This window comes from Embiotoca jacksoni, unplaced genomic scaffold (genome assembly GCF_022577435.1).
Source record: "Embiotoca jacksoni isolate LCO1_2020_lvr unplaced genomic scaffold, fEmbJac1.0.p SCAF_22, whole genome shotgun sequence".
In the NCBI taxonomy this organism is placed as follows: Eukaryota; Metazoa; Chordata; class Actinopteri; family Embiotocidae; genus Embiotoca; species Embiotoca jacksoni.
The window spans coordinates 1,762,400-1,785,054 of record NW_027185363.1 but is presented as its reverse complement, the minus strand read 5'-3'; the positions used below and the strand labels follow the sequence as shown (position 1 = coordinate 1,785,054).

Here is a 22,655-nt window from a genome sequence, read left to right as displayed (position 1 = left end):
CCTCTTGAGAACCGCATTTTCAAACTAATGTTCAAAGCTTTGAAAATTTAAATCAATACAAAAGATGCGTGATGGCTGTTTGTTTGGTTTACTTTTGTTTTATTTTCTACAATCCCTCGCTTTTATTTGCAGGTAAATATTAAACCGGAAGTTCTCTTGTGAGAATGGCAAACGTGCGCTCGCGTGTTTCCGTTTGCGCTCCGGGTTTATTGTCCCTCGGTGCTATCCGTCCGGACGGTACGAACTGCCGTCCTGCTTAGAAATGGCTGAAGCTCCCCCACGGCCCGGCCGGTTTTTTTGTCACCGGTGTTCAGCAGAGATCAGTCCGCGTTTACCGGTAAGGACCCAGGTGTCAACATTGTCTTGCATGCAGAATGAGAACATATATTTTGGGCTCGTACGGGTTTTATTTGTGCGTGTTGGAGTCACATCGACTGCTGTTTAGCAGTGCTAGTTTGGTTAGCTCCAGGCAACGGCGGAGTGGCAGTCCAATGTCAGTCATTAAAGTTGGCGGGTACATTCACGTTATTATGTTGTTGTTTTGGGATGCAATTTCAATTATACCCGTCTTAAAAGCCTGTCACGTCTAACAGTGGTGCCGTTTAAGAAGCTGGCTATCTGGCTGAGATTGAAGGCGAAGATGAAGGCTCACTTTTGAGCAGGTGGCTCATATTGAATGATTTTCTCAGCTAATATTAAAACCCCACATCTATTTCTCTTCAGGCTTTTCAGCTTACTGTGGATGTAACACAATAATTACTTGCACAGTTTCACTATTTTAAAGCCAGTCTCTGTCGACATTGCTCTGTGGAAAAACAACAACAACAACAACAACAACAACCCTGCCTGTTGTCAAGCTTTTCATAGGAAACTTCTTGAATGTTACAGTAACAGTTTACTTTATAGTCAGGCAGCTGCTTAGCTGTGTGACATAGCACAGTCAGGAAAATTATATTCACTAACTGGAAGTGATCACCAGTGGTGAAAAGTAACTAAGTACATTCACTCCAGTACTAAAAACTATTTTGAGGTACCTGCACTGTACTCCAGTACCTCCATTTGATTCTACTTTATACTTCCACTCCACCCCATTTCAGAAGGACATATTGTACTTCAATGTACTCCACTACATTTAGTTGGTAGCTTACGTTAATCTTCAGGTGAAGATTTGACACAATAGATAATATAACACTATTTTATAACACAACCAGTGATTTCCAACCTGTTTGTCTTCTGATGTCTCACAAAAACCAGTGTGTAGTTTGTGTCATATTTCAAATGTCTTGAGTTCTTGACAGCTCCACCAAATACTATTTTTTTTCCCCCATCTAAACGTCTCATGGTTTCATTTCAATTAATGTTAAAATGATCCAATATCATTAAAAATCAAATATTAGAGAAAAAGTCCAGAAACTGAAACCAGATTTGTGTATGTATTTTTTTTATTTTTTCCTCCCCCATTAATCATCTCATGACCCCTCAGATTTATCAGATTTCCCTGAATATCTAATTGTATATAAAGTAGTTCAAACTAGCTCCACCTGCAGCAGCTATAACGGCAACATGCTGCTTATACACCGATGCTTTGGTTATTAAGAAGCTAATGATGTCCCATATAGTAATTTATCAGTCAGACGGACCCAATCAGTACTTTTACTTGAATACTTTAACTAGAATATGCTACTAATACTTGCATACGTGTACTCAAGTAGGATTTTTCATGCAGGACTTTTACTTGTAATGGAGTATTTTTACATTGCTGTATACTTTTATTTTAGTAAAGTATCTGAATACTTCTTCTATCACTGGTGCTCCCATAATTTATAAACACTCTCATTATAACATAACACAATTCAGCAGCCATCAAAATAACCAAAAAGTTTAATCAACAAATATCTAATACAAACTAAACCCTCATCACTACAGGATTTTAGTCTGGGCTGTTGAACTAATGTTTTCTATATACAGTGGTGTGAAAAAGTGTTTGCTCCCTTCCTGATTTCCAATTTTTGTGCATGTCTGTCACACTTAAATGTTTCAGATCATCAAACAAATTTAAATATTTTATGTTATATAAAAGATAACACAAGTAAACACAAAATGCAGTTTTTAAATGAAGGTTTTTATTATTAAGGGAGAAAAAAAAAATCCAAACCCACATGGCCCTGTGTGAAAAAGTGTTTGCCCCCTCCTGTTAAAACATAACTTAACTGTGGTTTATCACACCCGAGTTCAATTTCTCCAGCCACACCCAGGCCTGATTACTGCCACACCTGTTCTCAATCAAGAAATCACTTCAATAGGACCTGCCTGACAAAGTGAAGTGGACCAAAAGATCCTCAAAAGATAGACATCATGCCGAGGTCCAAAGAAATTCAGGAACAAATGAGAAAGAAAGTAATTGAGATCTATTAGTCTGGAAAAGGTTATAAAGCCATTTCTAAAGCTTTGGGACTCCAGCGAACCACAGTGAGAGCCATTATCCACAAATGGAGAAAACATGGAACAGTGGTGAACCTTCCCAGGAGTGGCCGGCCGACCAAAATTACCCCAAGAGCGCAGCGACGACTCATCCAAGAGGTCACAAAAGACCCCACAACAACATCCAAAGAACTGCAGGCCTCACTTGCCTCAGTTAAGGTCAGTGTTCATGACTCCACCATAAGAAAGAGACTGGGCTAAAATGGCCCGCATGGCAGAGTTCCAAGACCAAAACCACCGCTGAGCAAAAAGAACATTAAGGCTCGTCTCATTTTTGCCAGAAAACATCTTGATGATCCCCAAGACTTTGGGGAAAATACTCTGTGGACTGACGAGACAAAAGTTGAACCTTTTGGAAGGTGTGTGTCCCATTACATCTGGCGTAAAAGTAACACCGCATTTCAGAAAAAGAACATCATACCAACAGTAAAATATGGTGGTGGTGGTAGTGTGATGGTCTGGGGCTGTTTTGCTGCTTCAGGACCTGGAAGACTTGCTGTGATAAATGGAACCATGAATTCTACTGTCTACCAACAAATCCTGAAGGAGAATGTCCGGCCATCTGTTCATGACCTCAAGCTGAAGCCAACTTGGGTTTTGCAGCAGGACAATGATCCAAAATACACCAGCAAGTCCACCTCTGAATGGATGAAGAAAAACAAAATGAAGACTTTGGAGTGGCCTAGTCAAAGTCCTGACCTGAATCCTATTGAGATGCTGTGGCATGACCTTAAAAAGGCGGTTCGTGCTGGAAAACCCTCCAATGTGGCTGGATTACAACAACTCTGCAAAGATGAGTGGGCCAAAATTCCTCCACAGCTGTAAAAGACTCATTGCAAGTTATCGCAAACGCTTGATTGCGGTTGTTGCTGCTAAGGGTGGCCCAACCAGTTATTAGGTTTAGGGGGCAAACACTTTTTCACACAGGGCCATGTGGGTTTGGATTTTTTTTCTCCCTTAATAATAAAAACCTTCATTTAAAAACTGCATTTTGTGTTTACTTGTGTTATCTTTGACTAATATTTAAATTTGTTTGATGATCTGAAACATTTAAGTGTGACAGACATGCAAAAAAATTGGAAATCAGGAAGGGGGCAAACACTTTTTCACACCACTGTACATCAGTTGTAGCTGTTTGTTAGGTGTGTCAAATAAACAAATGTGTGTATGTCAGGTATGATGCATACATAAAATATATTCATGTTTATTTTTTGCTGTAGGACTACACATGTCCACGCTGTGAATCTGGTTTTATTGAGGAGTTGCCTGAGGAGAGAAGGTAAGGGCGGTTGTTGTGTGACTGATCAATTTGAATAATTTTATGTTGAAGTGGATTTTATAGTCCTAGGATTTCACTCTGTGTTCATGCAGCACTGAAAATGGGTCTGCATCCACATCCTTTTCCGCTGATCCGAATCGCTCAGCCTTCGAGGTCAGTGAGTCTTTAAATCAGCTGGTTCAGGAAAATAGTTTTGCACCCTGCCTGCGTCATGTTTTGACATTGCCTCTGTTTTTTCTACTAGAACACGGATCACCAACATTTGTTCACATTTCCCTCTGGGTATGGTCCAATTGCTCTTGGGATCTTTGATGAAAACTTTGACCTTCGAATGCGGTTTCCCACAGAGGACAACCGAGAGACAGAAAATAGGAGAGAAAGGGAAATGGCATCACGGCAACGATACAGTGCACGGCAACCCCGGGCTCGACATGTTCCTCGACGACAGGGTATGCGCCACGAAGGAGTTCCCACATTAGAGGGGTGAGATATTTTCAGCAGTGTGTGGGACAACAATGCAGCTTCTTACAGTACATGCAAGTATTATATGCCTCATCTGTATCTTAAGGTTAAAAACACTTAAACAATATTATCTCCAGCTGAAAATATGATAAGGTAATATGGTTTGATACATCGAAACCAAATGTATAATATCAAAATGCTCTGTCATTCCATAAAATATTCTTTTAAAACGGAATACCAGCTATTCTTATAAAGCCCACAAATTTATAATGTTACCAATTATATGCAATCATAAAATTATAGATTTGTTCAGACATTTTCTGTTTGTGCCAGTAAGGAAAGCAGTCAATTTCAATTCCTCACTTTGATTTAACAAATGCTTGTTAAAAGTAGTGCTTTGTTTTTTTGTTTTTTTAATACAGAATAATCCAGCAGCTAGTAAATGGAATCATAGCACCTACTGCCATGCCAAATATGGGCATGGGACCATGGTAAGTTAAAGAATCTGTGGCTCATTAAAATGTTGTCTACTGTGTGGTGTTGACATACTACCTTCTTTTGTCACAGGGGTATGTTACATTCCAATCCAATGGATTATGCCTGGGGGGCAAATGGACTTGATGCTATTATTACACAGGTATAAAAATGTTTTTCTTTTACCTGGCAGTGAAGATAAAACTATATTATTGAGAACTGTGATGTCCTGAGAGCTTTTCAACAGAGTCCCAGGAAAATTGCAATTTCTAATAACGTAATTAATCATTTGTAATATATTTATGATATTGAAATTTATTTTATGGCAGTGTAATGATACCAGGCTCCACAGCCTTGAAAGGGTTTTGACATTTTAAAGATGTCGTCTTTTTTTTTTTTTCTTAATCCAGTGTATAAAACACTCTAAACAAATGATTGTTTTTACCACAATGTAACTTTGTACCTGGCAAATTAAGCATTGAGAATAATTTTTTCATCAAATAGTATATAGTTTGGTTTGAAATTAGAAGAGGATACTTTACAGTTGTCCTTTACTGAATAGACTTGTTCTCATGCAGATTATATGATTACATGTAATTCTGCTCTTTTCCACTTGTAGTTATTAAACCAGTTTGAAAACACAGGGCCTCCTCCTGCAGACAGAGAAAGGATAAAGAGTTTACCCACCATTTCTATCACAGAAGAACATGTCAGTAAGTCCACTTCTCAATCTCTAATCCAAATTTATAGTCAGTTTACTCACCAATTGGGTTTCCATCCAAATATATCACAAATCTTCATTGAATTTTCTGAAATTCAGCAAAAGAAACTGCAAATTTCAGTTTGTTTCCATCCACTACTCTAATTTAAATATAAGGAGTTGTTTCATGGAGCTAAGCAGCTAATGCTACAGTCAGGTGCCATTAGATTTCTATAGAAGTAGAGGGCGCAATGAGAAAATTCAGCTTAAAAGAGCACCAGTCAAACCTCAAATGAAGGAAATCATGACAAAGAGCACACTGTACAATAAAAATGGAGAGTTTTAAACAACTATTATTACAGCCATGTGCTGTCGGAAGAGTTTGTTTCTCTTGTGGAGTTGTAAGATTTATGTAAACTGTCATGAATTCAAATTTATTCGCTGAATATGTTTCAGTTAGACATCATTTAAATTTCAGTAGAATTTAAAATTACATAAACTTTTCCACCTCCCTCACGCGTGAAAGACTTGTTTCGTAATATTTTGGAGATTTTTAGGGGAATTTTCCACGCTATCACTTAGTTTTTTTTTTAATGTGCAAATTGAAAATGTTCTTGACACGTGCAACACATGGATGGAAACACGCCTACTGCATGTCACCTAGCCTGGGGTGAAGCAACTCCATTACTTTTTTGAGTCATCTAACTGAACAGAAAATAAGATATTCTTCTTCTGATCAGTGTTGTTCTTTGTAGTGGCTCCATGTCTCCCATGGAGACATGCTCAGCTACGCACACAGCCTAAAGAATGAAACCAATCAGACCTTTCACCAAATTCGGTTACACATTTTCTATGTCGTGAAAAAACAGCTTCTGAAAATGATCTTAACATTTTCCTGTTTGACTTTTATTTTTACATACCCAACTTTGAATCGTGGTGTAGTGAATTTAACTGTACACTGCACAGCAGTGGTTCAACTCAAATAAACAGAAGTGGTGTGATCACAGTTTTCCGTGCAGCTGATGTGTGTGATCCTGGATCTCTTACACATATAGACATATGGTGTGTCTTTTTCTGTTTGTGCAGGTGCTGGTTTAGAGTGTCCTGTGTGCAAAGAAGACTACAGTGTTGGAGAGAGTGTTAGGCAACTACCATGCAATCATTTGTTTCACAATGAATGTATAGTACCATGGCTGGAACAGGTATGTATATGTAATATAGATCTCTTTAACAGAACCGCAAGATTGATGTCAGACATTGATTTGGGTATTTAACTGATCAGCTTACATCCTGGTGTGTAGCTATATGAAGGCAGATACAATTTTCGGATTATTTGTTTATCATAACCCGCTCTTCTTTCTTAAAACATTGAAGCTCTTCCAGACTATAAACTACGGTGCAAAAAAGTAAACTGCAAAATGACTGTCAGCAATTTTAGTTTAGTATTGATGTTATACAGTGATAACACGACGTATTAGATGGTTTGTTACACAACGTGACTGGAAAAGGGCAGGAACCTTGAAAGAAAAATACTCTGCAGTTGATTGGATGACCCATCTGTCTATCACTGTCTGTCGCAGGCTGATTTCAACCAATCAGGTCGTTGTTGTTTTCAAACAAACAGTTGCTTCTCGCTAACGTCACACAAACCCCTCCCGTAGCTGCCAGTAGGTCCTTCTAGGACGCTTATTGGTTCGAACTACATAAAAGCATAACTTCAAGCCCGACGAGAAATCACCACGTGCAAAAGTGTGCACAGTGCAGTGTGATGAAAACTAACGCATCACATGCTGCATATTCTGTTTGTATTGGAACACACTTGGTATTGAATTATTCAGATGGGGGCAGAGAAAAAGTTGATCAGGTCATGTGTGTTACACAGAATTGAATAAGATCAACTGTTCAGATCAGCGGCAGTGTAAATATGTTGATGTATTGATGGTGATCAGATTGATAACTCGTTGATCTTCCTTTGTCACAGCATGATACGTGTCCTGTGTGCAGGAAGAGTCTTAGCGGGCAGAACACAGCCACAGACCCACCGGGGTTATCGGGAATGAACTTTTCTCCTTCCTCCTCCTCCTCTTCCTCCCCGAGCTCGCCTAGCAATGAAAATGCTGCCAGCAGCTCATAGATTTTCACCACCACCTCACACCTGAAAATATCGCACCCTACTGAGACCCAGCAGCTCCTCTCTGCAGCTGGGACAATTTTCTGTCTCACTTCAAGGGGATGATGAGATGAGGTGAACTCTGAATCTGTTGAAAACTTTCACTCATCATTCCTTCCCCTGTGCTGAACGGACGCTGGGTCCAGCTCCTGCTGCTATTGTTACGGCGTGTATGAGGAGGTGAGTGGAAGCAGGATCCAGAAAGAATGTTAAATATATATTTTTTAAAAATCTGGATTGTGACCAGAGTTAGAACAGAGTTTGAACCAGAATGGACTGCTTTTTGATGGAAACATGTCCTTGCCATGAGGCTGGGACACATTTTATATTAAAAACACAAAATGCTCTTATTTTGTTTTTATTTTTTTGTTTTAATGTTGCCTGTGGTGATACAGAATCCATAGATGTGTAGATAGAGAATTCATTTTGAACTGTCAGCCACTGTACAGCTAATGGATACAACTAAACCTGCAAGTATGCATCTGATTTTTATTTATTTGCACTTTCATTTTGCACAAATTTCTGTCAGATGTTGAGAATGTGAATCCGGATAAACTACTGAACAAAATCGAGCACGATTCTTTTCAAGTTTTTGTATTGAATATTAGGTACTTGTTTTAGTAGAACTTGATTTGGTGTATTTGGACTACCTTGACAAGGTAAAGATCATTACAGCTTAGAAGTGGACAACATTTTTATTCCTCCAGTAAAAATGTACACAAGCCTGTGTGTTTATTGAGCCCTTGCCGAAATCTTTTTTTTTTTTTTTTTTTTTTTTTGCCATTTAAAAGGAAAAAAGGATAAAAAAAATAATTAAAAAAAAAAGGGCATGGGATCTTCTTACCTCTATGGAACTGGCCAAATGTGTTTCTCAAAACAAGTGTATTATTATTTTATTTTATTTACTGCATTTTTGTACAGTCTCAATAAAGTGCTAGAACAAACAGATTTCATGGTTTCTGCTGATGATGTGTAGTTTCAAAGCAGCCAGGTGATGCGAAGAGCAACATATGAGCTATGATATGATAAAGGCCCCATTAAGATATACACTTAATAATGGTTCATTACTGTTCAAACCCCAGTTCTTTTTAATCAGTGTGGCCTTGTGATGTCATCAGGAGTAATCAATTACTTGCCAAACTTCAAAGTAAATGCTGAAGAGACAAGGTAAACGAAATATTTATCTAAATGCTTTTCTCCCAGGATTGCGTCGTGTGCGTGTTTGTTTTAATATCAATAGATCGTCAACATGTTAACTGTATTTTTTACAGTCTCACCCTGTGAGGTTGGAATGGTTTGGATGAAAGGTTTCCTTGTAGACTTAAAGCCTTTTTACCTGTCATTTAGTGAGGTTTTTAACTGTCTCTGCCAAGTTTCATTGTTTTACAGCATCAAATCAATCTATTTTTAATGTTGCTTCATTGAAACTGATCAACAGTACAAAAAAAAGTTGATGTCCAAGTGAACTAAAGAAAGTACACAGATAAAATACAAGTATTTCACTCCTTGTAAATAGTACAAACTTGAAGCCCATGAAGACAAACTGAAGAGCTCAAACTGAGGGACAAAAAAAGAACAACATTTCCATGTCATTAAAATGTCTGAGTGCAATAAAAAATATAGAAAACAGGAAAACAAATTTACATTGACTATAATGAGTCATTTGCAGTCTGTTTATATGATTTGCATGATTCCTTACTTTTCATTTGTGGCTGTGGTGTTGATAATACTCAAATTAATGTTGATAGAATCATTCAAAAGTCTTCACTGAAAGTAGGCAGCATGCCTTTCTCGCATTTCAGCGAAAGTGTAACAAATATATGTTTGTCAGACATTTAGTGAGCAATGTTTAGCAATAATTAACAAGCAGGTGGTGACTGAGTCACTGCCGCAGCCTGTGAGGTTTTTATGCTTAAATAAATAGGAATAACAAATTAAATTTATATTGCTGAATCTCTCAAGGCTGTGAATGAAACAGACGAAGTGTTGCCACCCACTAAAGATATATATAAAGCTGGTAAGTTGAGTTTTGTGACAGAACAGAAGCTCTGAGAAATATCTGTATTATGTTATTGCTTGTTTTCTTTCCTCATTTGTTTTTACGACATCTGTTTGTCTTTCGCTTCACACCAATGAGGTCATCACTTAATCTTCCCTATATAAGTTAACGCACTAGATTTTGATTAATGGATAAATCACATTAGGAGGTTGTTTCTGCTCCTGTGTAGTACAGTCACATGTTTCTGAGCCATTCACACTACTTGTCGAGAGTTTGTTTTACACCGTCTTGAATGTTTTGCTGTCTTTTTGGTCTTCAGTTTGTTGACAAGCATTTCAAAGTGTCACACCGCTGCATCGGCCTCCCAGGAAAATAAACTCGACCGTGGTGCAAATGCATAGTTTTGACTCATGAAGCAAAGGCGGGATGACGGAGACAGAATAGGAGTAGAGGGACAGAGAGATTATGACTTCCCAACACTGATGTAAAAAGGTAAGAAGATTCTGAAAATTTTAGAAAGCAGAGATGTTGCACTGAAAATCTGTTGATTGGCATTGGTTATATTTTGGTATTACAAGTATGAACTGTTGCTGTTAGGCATTACAACTTTTTTAAATTTTTTTTATACATGTGACCAAAATTAGACTCAGTCAAAAGTAGATCAAGGAAAACAGGCTTAATACTTTATCTCTTCTCTGGTGACGGAGCGCTCAATTATCATGGCCTAAATGTGTAGAGGTTATGCTGTTTAGCTCCATAGCTGTGGCATTGGTAAAGGTATCCATTTAGACTGATGTGTGATTCCTGATGACGCTAATGGAAATGCATTCACTACTGCACAATGTGGAACCAGCTGTTGTTATGCTCACACTCTGCAGGTGAACTCACAACACAGTCAGTGTCTGCAATACATAAATACCTCTGCTGCACTTGTTGACCCTTGTCACTGCACAGATTATGCAGTTGCTGACTCTGCTGCTGAATGTTAAATCATTTTTGGTTTGTGGGTCAACTGCTGAAAGACGACAGGAATAGCCAATTGGTTCCTCCTGAGGATTTCTTATTGTCATAACACGGAACATGTAAGACGAGTGGCATACAATGGACAGCACCAAAACAATAAATATTTGTTGCTTGGATTTTACATTATATTTTGAATGCCCCAAAATTATACTGTGCCCATACATACTGACCATATGTATTCATTTCAGCTCTACCTCTAACCAACCAGAACCAATTTCAATGAAATATTCAATAGTGCCTATACAACAATGTACCTTGTGACGTTCAGTATGTCCTCTCAGGGTCGTGAAAGCACCCAATCAGGCAATTTTCAGGGAACGTGCCCTTTTTTTTGTAGAGAAATGGGCCTACACCATGGATCCTTTGCCGTCTGACCTTGTGCCATTTTGAAATTGTGTCTAAATCAGAAAATACTGAACAATTTGTCTTTTAACTATCTGTGCTCCCTCGTTATGGCCACTAGAAGGCGCTAAACACCAACTATGGGTAACATTGATTAGGGGAGAACGTCATTGTCAAAACGCCTTACAAAACACATGACTGCATCTGAGTTTTCATTAACACCTGACAAGAGAACTTTTGATATTAGTATAGCCGAATGCTCATGTGACTATTTGCATGTATCTACAGAAGAATGCCTAATTTAAGCTTTAGGTCGTGACTGAGAGGCCTCGGCTGCAACTTAAACTGAATAAAAAGCAGCAAAAGCCACTAATTTAATGACGTTAATTGACGCAGTCAAACGGCTCAATTACTTTGACGCTTGAGCATCTTTGACACAATGACTAGTGGAAATATAAGTGCAGTAGTTTGCAAATAAGTCACGTCCACCCCTCCCTCTCCTTTCTCTCTCCCTCTCCCTTTTCTCCTTTCCATCCCCCCTCTATCTCTGATTGGCTTTCTCCAAAGATAATTGGAGGCAAAATTTGATGTGCTCAATGTCATGGACAGGAATGAGGTTCCACCGGCGTCTGCTGCCACCATGAAAAAGAAGGCGGTGGGCAGCAGTGGATGCAGCCGCATCAGCGCACCTAAGGCTGTCGCATCCAAATGCACAAATAGCACCAGCGCACAGAACTGCCTGGACTCCGGTTCTCTCGGCGCACAAAGCGGTAAGCAGCCCGGCGTGACCAACAACGTCGTGATGGACGAGACGGAGGACGGAGAAGAGGAATCCAAGTTTCAGCATCCGCGGTTGCGCCGAGCCGGGGGGAGCGGCAGTGGCGGAGGTGGTGGAGGAGGAGGCGGCGGCAGTATCAGGATGAAGAACTTTACGCCAGGAGGGGGAGCCGCGTCCTCGGCTTCCAGGAGAAACTCCAGCAAGGAGCCCTACCTTACGCACACAGAGGACGCTCCTGCCGCCCCACGGCCCACTGCTGCCTCAAGAGCCACTGAGACACCCTGTCCGGGCGATGCTGCCCAGCGCGGCGAGACGAGCAGAGCATCTGGGGCGGAGGCATCGGAATCAGCGGTCGCGGTAGAGGTTTTAAACGCGACAGCGGGTAATGGTTGCAACGGTCTTGCTCCAATTTCCAGCATGAAATGCAACAAAAACGGAGAATGCAGGAGGGACTCGGGTACCGGGAGCCTGCGCTCAATCATCTCCAAGCAAGAGAAGCAGACAGGGGGGCCGGGGAGAGGCGACGACGGGGGGAGCATCAAGCGAGGAGCCTGTAACTCTACCACCGCCAGCATGGACGGCTCGATCACACCAGGCGGGTCCTTGACCGGGGGGCACGGAGGAGACAGTGCAAACCCCGGCGCCACCCCCGTGTCCAGCGGTATACCTGAGAAAAAGGACTCCAAGGTGTCCTTCTCTAACGCACCAAGCCGGAAAGCCTCGTCTTCGCTGCACGGTCCGACTCAGACTCACAACCAGCAGCCAAGGAACTCTGTCACTTTCCAGAAGCCGGAGGATGGACCGGCAATTGTTCCCGCCGAGGATGCGGAACCTCGGGGCAGCCAAGCCAGCTTCATGCAGCGGCAGTTTAGTAGTATGCTGCAGCCTGGAGTTAACAAATTCTCCTTACGCATGTATGGTAGTCAAAAAGCAGTGGAGAGAGAGCAGGAGCGGGTAAAATCAGCTGGAAATTGGATTATCCACCCTTACAGCGATTTCAGGTAAGAGCTGGGGCTGCCATTGGCTGCACGTTGGAAGTCATGAGGGGCCCGTGAGGGTCCTCATTGTCATCTACAACTTACTTTATAGTAAGCAGCCTAACCACTGTGACTTCTCGGGAACACATACATGGTTATTGTTCAGGGCTACTGGCCCCTGGTTAGTCATTCTATCCCCTATGATTGGATCTGTATGAATCGATGCCTTGCAACGGGCTGCCATTAATCCCGCAAACAACCTGTTGTCAGGCAAATTGACTTTAGCGAACGGTGCCCTTTCAAGGTTGTAAACATTCCTATCCCCGTCTGTACAGTAGCATATCGGAGATGCTCAACAAGCCAGGCCTGCTAATACATCTCGACTTTTCGTAGCAGTAGGCTCACATTTAACAAAGAGGAGAGTGCTCCGACGCTAATTCGGCTGCATTTAAAATGCGATTATTTTTGAGGATTGGGATAATAATTGTTGTAGAATATGCTCTGCGACAAGAGCCGCGCTGACAGGATGTAGGCTGTGTGTGTGTGTGTGTGTGTGTGTGTGTGTGTGTGTGTGTGCGTGTGTGTGTATGTGTATGTGTATGTGTATGTGTGTGTGCGATGCACTCAGTAATGGAATGTCACCTTGAGCCAAGTGTGCGAAAACCTCAAGCACGCTCACTGGAGACATATCCGCCTGACGACTCCCCGGAATCTGCATTTAAATGATGGATCCGGTCTGTTTATCGCGGCTCAAGCACTATTAACCCAGCCTGAACATCCAGCAGCTATTTTTTTCATTATAATGTTTAGGGAAATGAACATGCCAAGAGGGCTCCTCTTGACTAAGGCTAGCCTCTAAGCTTTTTATTCGACACGTATCAGGCGCTGAATTGTATTGGGGTCAGACAATCTGTAGGTTTTGCTCTCGGCTGGACCGGCTGGTTTCAGCACCACAGGGAGTGGACAGCTTCCATCTCATTTGGAGTCGGCTCGCGCGGTTGAGCGCTACCTTTAAATCCCCCTCAGCGCCAGTCACGTTTGGCCCATTTGTATCGCATAACTCCGAGTCAGTGGACCACTGAAGGCTAAACTTGATACATATCTGCTCCAGCACAGATGTAATTTGACGACAGGTCACTTTGGAGACCTTCTTTCGCCACGCAAGCTCCCACACTGTGGGAAGCTGTAGCTGCCCTCTCCTTATTTTATTTTTTTATGCCAATTAATGCATCTTTAAAGACAGCAAAGTTGCTTGAAACATCATCATTGGGGCGGTAATTGTTGTTGCCGTGGAGTGACGGAGTCAGAGCTTGTTGCATAAGTCGCAGTGTAATGACTCAGCGCTGCACCTGTCCTGCAGAGCTTCCTCTGACGGGCTCAAACCTCAATACTTTTACTCTCTGTCCCATCCGCCAACCTGTCACTTCACCACAGTAAGTAGCAAGACAGTCGTCTTCTTGATATCCATGTAAAATCAGAGCTCCACTCCTAGCTTTATAAATGAACCTTATAGTCCTGTTAGGTGACCCTGGAGACCTCAGCCCAGTTCAGAAAATAATAAACACATTTTTTTTAATTTTCATTCTTTGGTACTTTTATGAGAATAACTTGTGAACATGGTTTTGAACTGATCAGAAATTCTAAAATCCGCTAAAGAAAGTAACAAAAAATACTTCTGTTTTTGGTCCCATAAACTCTAGCTGCATACTTTAACACTGTTAAATGCATATGTCCACATGTTCTAATGGTTTTAACAGTACTTTTTATGCAGCACGGCCTCTTCAGGATCCCAAATAATTGTTTTAATGCCATTGGAGTTTTTACATAAACAGTCTAATTCAGCCCAGAAATTAAAATCATTATTTTTTTTTTTGTGAATTACTTTTTGCCAGACAAATTTTGATAAATATATATTTGTTTATACAGACTCCATATAACACAAAGAACCATGACATATTTCCCTATTTCTGTGTAATAAGGATGCATTATTGCAAGTAATAAAAAACTTGAACTCATTATGTATGTTATGTTTTAAGAAGTGAAAACAGAGGAAAGAAATGATAAGGAATTTTGTAATTATAACCACCTATACCTATATTTACACATATGGGGTAAAGTTAATGTGAACAAAACACAAAGGTTAAGAAAGGAAGATGAAATCCCCTTCTATCTTTTAACCTATCATTTAAGCAATTTAGTTCAGACATCGTGCAGGACCAAATATCCATGAATATACATTTTTAACTTGAGCAGTGACAATCATTCGATTCATTTTGTTTTTATAAAAATATAAAATGATTAGAGAAATTGCTAATAGGTTATAGTACATGTCAATTTTGTCAAAAGTCAGTTCAGCAGAATATTCTTCTCTAATTATTCTCTGCATGTTCAGGCAGGCAAAAAGCAGCTCCCTCGCTTTGTTTACACTTTTCCATCTTGAGTTCGTAAGTCTCTTGTGCCTATCGGCTTACCACAGCAACTCCCTTCTCTTATCTGACTCTATTTTTGTCTTTTCTTCCCTTTCCTCTCTTTTCCCCTCCTGTACTCCACACACACCCATGTAAACACACTGCCATGCACACACCACAACTACACAACACACACCTCTGCTAGGTTCTACTGGGATTTTACAATGCTGCTGTTTATGGTGGGCAACCTGATCATCATCCCTGTGGGCATCACCTTCTTCAAGGACGAGACCACAACGCCCTGGATCATCTTCAACGTGGTCTCTGACACCTTCTTCCTCATGGACCTGGTGCTCAACTTTCGCACTGGAATCATAATTGAGGACAACTCGGACATCATTTTGGACCCTAAAACCATTAAGAAGAAGTACCTAAAAACTTGGTTCATTGTAGACTTTATCTCCTCCATCCCAGTGGATTACATATTCCTCATAGTGGAGAAAGGGATTGACTCAGAGGTGTATAAGACTGCCAGGGCCCTGAGGATCGTCCGCTTTACCAAGATCCTAAGTCTTCTGAGGCTGTTGAGGCTCTCCAGATTAATACGCTACATTCACCAATGGGAAGAGGTGAGAACACACATTTCATATCTGTCCTCTGAGAAAATACAATCTTTAAATTAACTCGAATCACATAATTTACAGCTACAGAGGAAGAAACCCCCAATGTAGTCAGCGATAAAAGGTCACTGATTTGCCTCCGATATGCTGGTGTTGGCTCCTGACCAAACCAACAATCTGTCTGCCTGCCCTGCCTCACCTGGAGGCTCAGCATTAATGTTCTCACCTGCCACCTGGTGAGAAATATATGATGTCAGCAAGATGTTTGAGCATGAACAAACTTTGCATTCTAATTATTGTTACTGTCACACAGCCCTTTTACCCCCTCTGTCTGACCAGGCAGTCCCGTGGCATCAGGTGCTCTAATAAGCAGCCTATTACCAGTTAATCAATTAAGGCACCAGAGCAGGAGCAGCTGAGGTAGAGGGAGATGATAATATACAGCACTAAGGGGGGGCATGGGCTGTGATTATATATGTCACTAATTGTTCGTTTAAAGCGATTGGAAAGGTAAGGTAAGATGTTGTTTCTGCAGAGACCTGACGGGTAGACTTTGGATGTGAAGAGCGGCTGCTGTTGCTAGGAAGAGTACCCGCGTCTTGTAGGCTGAATGCATAGACCCAGTCCTGCCCTGACCAGCCACACAGCTTTTGTTTACTCTTTTAGGTTTGCACTTTGCTGGGGCCCCTCCACAATTGAAGAGGAACAGCCTGAAAGACAGGAGGTCTGAGGATGTCATGAGATCACTCGACTTTTTGTTTATGCCAGTATTGGCAGCCTGTTGTTGGCATTTTGCCGTGGCGAGCAGCGCAGTGGGGCTCGGCTGCTCACTTGACCTTTGGATAATTGGATTTCTGAAGATATGATGTGCTATGCACACATACACGCACAGTGGTGCATGATGGGAAGTGATACTTGGCATGCATGGAGAATTAGAGTGACGATGTGGTGGAGAGTGAGACACCAGCACGTGCAGGCACTGCCCAGTTCAAATGCCTGTTTCTTAGTCTGTCAGAGTTTATTTTGAAAGAGTTTGAGCCACGAGCTGTTTTTAGTTCCTGTAACTTTCTTAGAACTGTCTGTGGTGCTGAACACCTTCACAACACAACTGTGTATAGTACAGTTTCTCTCATCAATCCTCGGTGAAAAAATGATGACCACTTGCTCGATTTTGTCAGTTACTGATTGATAATAACTGACAGTGATAACCTCATAAAGGTTAAAGCTGCATTTAGAAAGATCAGTGCATGTGATTCATGTCCAGTCTCATTCCTCATCACTCCCATCACAGAGCATCACTTCTCCCTCATCTAACAGAGTAAGAAATGACCCATTTCTTATTCCTTCCGAGTAGACTTTATCAGACCGTCCTCCATGTTTTATTATGAAAACTACTGTAATGTCTTAGATGATATACAGATCATTATTGTATTTAAACAGCCACTAAGTTGTTATGTATTGTCACTGTGGTGTTTTGAAGTCAGTCAGGTGATAGATGATTGGCCTAAGTGACTGTCCTGCGACTGAGAATGATTGATGTGTGAGACAACATGGACTATCAGTTGTTAAGGATCATGATGGTGCCTGTCCATCACTCTTGTATTTGAATGAGTGTATGTGTATGTGATGGCATGTCTGTCTGTGTTGTTAGTGTATCTTTGTGACCGCAGGCTTGCGTGAGTGTTTTGTGTATGTGACTGGACCTTGTGCGTCTATGAGCCTCTGACTGATGTCATGTATCTCTGTGTAACAAACGCCCTGCCTACTCCTGCTGTGTTTGATTTGGGACTGATGGGAGGCTGTCTCCCCTGCTCATTAATCAAACTTGGTATAATCCAAAGGAGATTGTGGAGCTGAGTGGGAAGCCAATGTTGCCACTCAGATATAAATTCAAGGAATATAAATATGATAACATTATAAAAACCATATTCCAGATCCAAGATAATCTTTATGTGCACATGTCTCAGCTCAGTTTGAACTCCTCCTCCTGTCCCACTACCCCGCTCCAGATCTTCCATATGACCTATGACCTGGCCAGTGCAGTGATGCGGATCTTTAACCTGATTGGTATGATGCTGCTGCTGTGTCACTGGGATGGCTGCCTACAGTTCCTGGTTCCCATGCTGCAGGACTTCCCCTCAGACTGCTGGGTGTCCCTCAACAAGATGGAGGTATGTATGAGGGCGTCTGGTCTGTGCATACCAAGTTGCACATGTCACCCCAGAGCTGGATTTGCATCTTTTATTCTGAGTTCATTGCGAAAGAGCTAACTGTGGTCACCGAGTATTGATCGACATGTGTGACTGTCATGAGAAAATATTGGCTAAGTGCCAATCAGTATTTGGTGACAATGATAAACTCTTTCTTGTCTTTTATTGCAACATAAACCTCAGTGTTTTAAAAAGGTTGTTGGAAGGACAGCCTCAAATTATGATAGGACGTAAACATTTTAAATAGGCACGCCAGCAATGTTACACATCAATGTTTGTTCATAGATCCTGTAGCGTACTACTAAATATGTAAAAAACAGTTGTCAATTCAGAGGAGGCTGTTTAGTCAAATACATGTCAATTGATGCCACTTAAAGATACTAGACATCTTTCTCCCTCTCCTCAGTATAGCTGCAACAAGCACATGAATCTCCAACTGAACTGCTATTTGCATGGTTGGTAATATAATTCAATTCAGTTTTATTTACATAGCTCCAAATCACAACATAAGTCATCTCAGAACATTACAGTAGTAAAGACAAAATCTTACAACATTATACAGAGAAACCAAACAATTCAACGATTCCCACGAAAGCGACAGTAACATAGGCTGCAATGAAGAATGAATGAAAGAAAGAAGACAATATCTCTGCTGCATCAGTTAAGATTGTGACAGTGTGTAATGCTACATTTGAATGTCCACAAAACGGGCATTCGTCCCTGTTAACCCATTTTCTTTTTGAGATCATTTACACCAAATTAGTATGACATTGGGATTAAGGAGGTATTAATAGCTCAGAGAATTGTTTTCCTTTAAAGGGTAAGCTGTTACAAATGTCTGTTTTGGTCTTTAAAAACACATGCTTGTAATTTATTCCAGTACTATTCAGATAACCATTATTAGCCTAATTGATGTTTGTTGCAATTATGCTTTTACTGCATCAGGATGAAAAGTCTGTGTTCCTTTTAAATAAATCAAGAAAATTACTAATATCACCACCTTTTGCAGCAGCATTCAGCCGGAGTGCCAGAAATAGAAAACAACCGCAGGTTACCAGCGAGGAAGCTGTGAAAATAAACCAGGGAGATTTAAGCGCACGTCTCGATCCCTCCGCGCCTCCTCTTCAGCATGGTGGGGCAATGACAGGAGAGATAAAAGGGGAAAACAGAGGGATGGGGGGAATATGGCCAGGCAGCTGGGCCCTTTGTTGCCATGTTCTCTCTCGGAGAGATAAAAGCTGGTTGTTTATAGGTCTGTCTGTCAACCTAGCCTTTTACTGAGCGAGGGGAGACCACACCAACCCAGACACAAGGCTCAGGTTCAATTGGGGTTTTAAAAAGATTGGATCGTGCTCCCAAACATTGCCAATGACTGCTTGTAAATGACAGATTTGAAATATTTCCTGGATGAGAGCAGTAACTCTGGTTGAAACAAGTGAATGTGATGTTGAGAGTAAATCTGATCTTTGTCACATAGGCAGAAAGGTATTCCTCTTTGTTTATTATACAAGATGGGAACACACTAAAGTTTTAGTGATGTTATTTTGCAGAGCTGTGTCACGTTGACAACAAATATATGTATTTAGGATGTCCGTACTGATAAATTTGGGACACTCACATATAATATTTCATCTGTACTGACGGATGGTCTGATGATCTCAGAAAAAAGACCAATTTATATGTAAAATGGTAGCAAAAATGAGAGACGCATTTGCATATCACTCAGCTACATAAGTCATCAGTGTCACTGCAGTGTAACCTCTAAAATAATAAAAGATAACATTTAAGTTCATATACTTCAGTGTTAAAATACCCGGTCTGCAGATATTTACGATCAGTGGAGGTCTGTCCACTGGCCTTAGAGTGTTTGATGTTTTGATGGGTAAAATCTGCATCAGTCAAGTCTGTGCTCTCTACTGACATACACACACGAGAGACATGCTGTTGTAATCAGAAATTTGTCAATTAGTTGATTAGTCCATCCACAGAAAATTTATTTTGTGTTATACATTATTGTAAACTGCTGGTCAGGTAAAACAGGCAATTTGAGGATATTATTTTGGGCTTTGACTAATTGGGATGGGCATTTCTAAAACTTTTTTTTTTTTTGTACATTAAAGCTAATGGAAAAAATAATCAAAATAACTGATTGTTGCAGCCCTACAAACTTGAAGACTTGTCTATTTCTGCTTTTCTAAACTTATATGATGCACAAGAAAAGTTGAGGATGATGTAATTGGGGGCTGACAGGCCACTGACTCCTGCAGTGCTCTCTCCCGCTCTATAATCAAAGACAGCCGCTCTCCAGAGAACCGTCACTCTCAAACTAAAGGGCCGCACTGGCATGGAAGACGCTGCATACAGCCACCTGAGACCACCCCCCTATTGAGCGGCTGACAACTTGTAACATTAGCCATTGTGTTGCAGCCTGGCCATCCATCAAGCCCTGCACCCTACAGTGGCTCTGATGTTTTAAGGCCCACAGGCAAAACCCATGGAGGGCGTTGAGAACACTCTTGTAACTCTGGATGACATCCACCAACCGGTAATTGGATTCGGTCGAACTTGCGCTACCTCGGGGAACATAGGTTGTTTTAGCAGAACGCCTCAACTTGCATCTCTATATTTAGTTTACATTCAGCACTAGCTTTACACAGACTGATCAGACATGGTAGCGTGCTGGTAGAATCTTGTAGAATATGGAGGGGACTATATAATCACAGTGACAGCAGCGCTAACTGACAGACACACTGTTTCGTTTCAACTCTGTAATTACAACTGTGTGTGCAGCCTTCCCTTACTGTATCAACATCACAGAGATGTCTCTTTCTCATTATCCCCCACTGCCATCAGCAGGAAGACCTTGGCAGCACAGTGGTCTGCTTGCTGGGAGAAGATAAGCTAGTAATCACTATGCATGGAGTGAAATCACTTTATTTCCTCACTGCAATTAGTTTGACCAAACAGCATTACAGGTCTGCTGTGGGACAATATAGATTTGAAATCAAGTACATGCCAATAAGCATGTAAATATGAAAAGTGAAAGCCGCAGTCTGACCTCTGTAAATGGACCAGAAATTGGGTGGTGTTTGTTTCTCAGGTGAGGAGAGAAACGGATGTGATTATCTCAGTCCTGCAGGAGCTCAGGTGGTTTTGTTCTAAAGGTTCTCACTGAGGACCAACAGAGCTATAATATCACACTGTAGGGAGAAGGAATGTTATTCTACTTAAACATTACTCAAGCAGCTATGAGATTATTTGTGCTGAAAATTTGTGCAGGAGTATTTTAAAGACTAAGTGACAATTACTTTGTCTCATATGGTTGATGTAAAATGACCATTGTAGCATCCTGGCTGTAACTATTTCCCAGTTTCTCATAACTTACTAACAATCTCCAGTTTATCACTGCTTTTGATCAAGGGGATAAGAAAGTTTTCTTACATATTTTATCACCAAATAAAAGTTGTTGTTGTTCAAAACAAATGTATTGTGACATCCTCCCGACTGAATGTTAACAGCAAATTTGTGGACTAAACTGTCATTGTGACCTTTGTAAAGAATGTATTTAAACTACAAATTAACGTATGAAGATTAAATTGCTGTTCACAAGGAGCAGTACTCACTCCATAAAATTGTATGTCTTTTGTAGCTTTGAAGGAAGTTTTAAGTCTGAAAAAATAACTCGCAAACAAAAAGTCAGGGTATGTTGGCTTCTGCTGTGTCTGCCTGTTAGTTTTATTACTCACAGTTGTACCACTCCATCACACATAAGGAAAACAAATTACTCACAAGTACTCTCTTAAGTTCACACAGCAACTGGAACAAGGTGAGCCTGACTCTGTCCAAAGATGAATAAAAGCCATCAAGCTCCTCCAAAGGTCACTAATTAACAGGTTGTATTTTTTGTTTGTTTGCTTCCTACTCCAAACAGAAATGTTAAAATGACAAGTTGTGATTGGTTCCAATGCTGTTACCATTTACCAGGCTCTTTTCAGTGTCTTAGTGAAGCTAAAAGTCCTCCATCTGTCTCCAAGTCCAAAATATAAATTTTCTTATCTGAGACTCAGCTGATAGAATGAAACCGAATAAGCACATATCCCGTAATGTCAAAGCGCAAGACACAACATATAACAACATGTCTTCAGTGATACAGATCTATTGTAAATTTGGGTTTAAATTAATTAACTCAAACTATCAACACTAGACCAGTTAGCCATCACTTGATGTGTATGTTGGATATACAACTGTGAAATTGAATTCCACCTCTCTATTAACCTTACAGCGAACCGTCTTGGGAAATTTTGCTTTTCCTTCCAAATTCATAATAAACATATTTCACTGTCCACACTGCAGATTATATAGAGACCACGCACACTGAGGCAGAGGAGTAGAAAGGAAGAATAACAGAGAGAGAGAGAGAGAGAGAGAGAGAGAGAGAGAGAGAGAAAGCAGAGGACAGAGCTGATTGAACAATAAACTCAGATAAGCCGTTGTAAACTAAACTGGTGTGTGCATGTGCGACAGGGCCAGGCTAGAGGCTTTGTTACATGTGTGTCGATTATCTTTTGATATTTGTTCAGCTTATCGGCCGTCGGACACATGTAGTTATTGGTCATTCAGTGTGGTATAAGTCTATTATCTGCTTCACTCTGTCTCTGAGCCTCAGTCCTTCACCCCTGGTGCAGAGAGGTGTGAACCGAGGGGATTGGTAACAGGGCAACATTTCACCCTT

At 40.8% G+C, this 22,655-nt stretch overlaps 2 protein-coding genes across 2 annotated transcripts in view; both read left to right on the top strand.

Moving 5' to 3' along the window:
* The first annotated feature begins 235 nt into the window (after positions 1-235).
* LOC138202843 (E3 ubiquitin-protein ligase RNF126-like) lies at positions 236-8,514 on the top strand. The gene is made up of 9 exons (XM_069157143.1): positions 236-337; positions 3,702-3,760; positions 3,853-3,913; positions 4,005-4,243; positions 4,645-4,713; positions 4,790-4,859; positions 5,316-5,409; positions 6,483-6,598; positions 7,378-8,514. Exons 1-9 carry the CDS (start codon positions 263-265, stop codon positions 7,528-7,530), a joined length of 936 nt encoding a protein of 311 aa, XP_069013244.1. The 5' UTR covers positions 236-262; the 3' UTR covers positions 7,531-8,514.
* Positions 8,515-11,524: 3,010 nt separating this feature from the next.
* Positions 11,525-22,655, top strand: part of LOC138202842 (potassium/sodium hyperpolarization-activated cyclic nucleotide-gated channel 2-like) — a 34,071-nt gene continuing 22,940 nt past the window's right edge. The window contains exons 1-3 of the mRNA XM_069157142.1: positions 11,525-12,709; positions 15,299-15,722; positions 17,723-17,884. Coding sequence (XP_069013243.1) covers positions 11,532-12,709; positions 15,299-15,722; positions 17,723-17,884 — 1,764 coding nt within the window. The 5' untranslated portion in view covers positions 11,525-11,531. The remainder of the gene's footprint in view (positions 12,710-15,298; positions 15,723-17,722; positions 17,885-22,655) is intronic.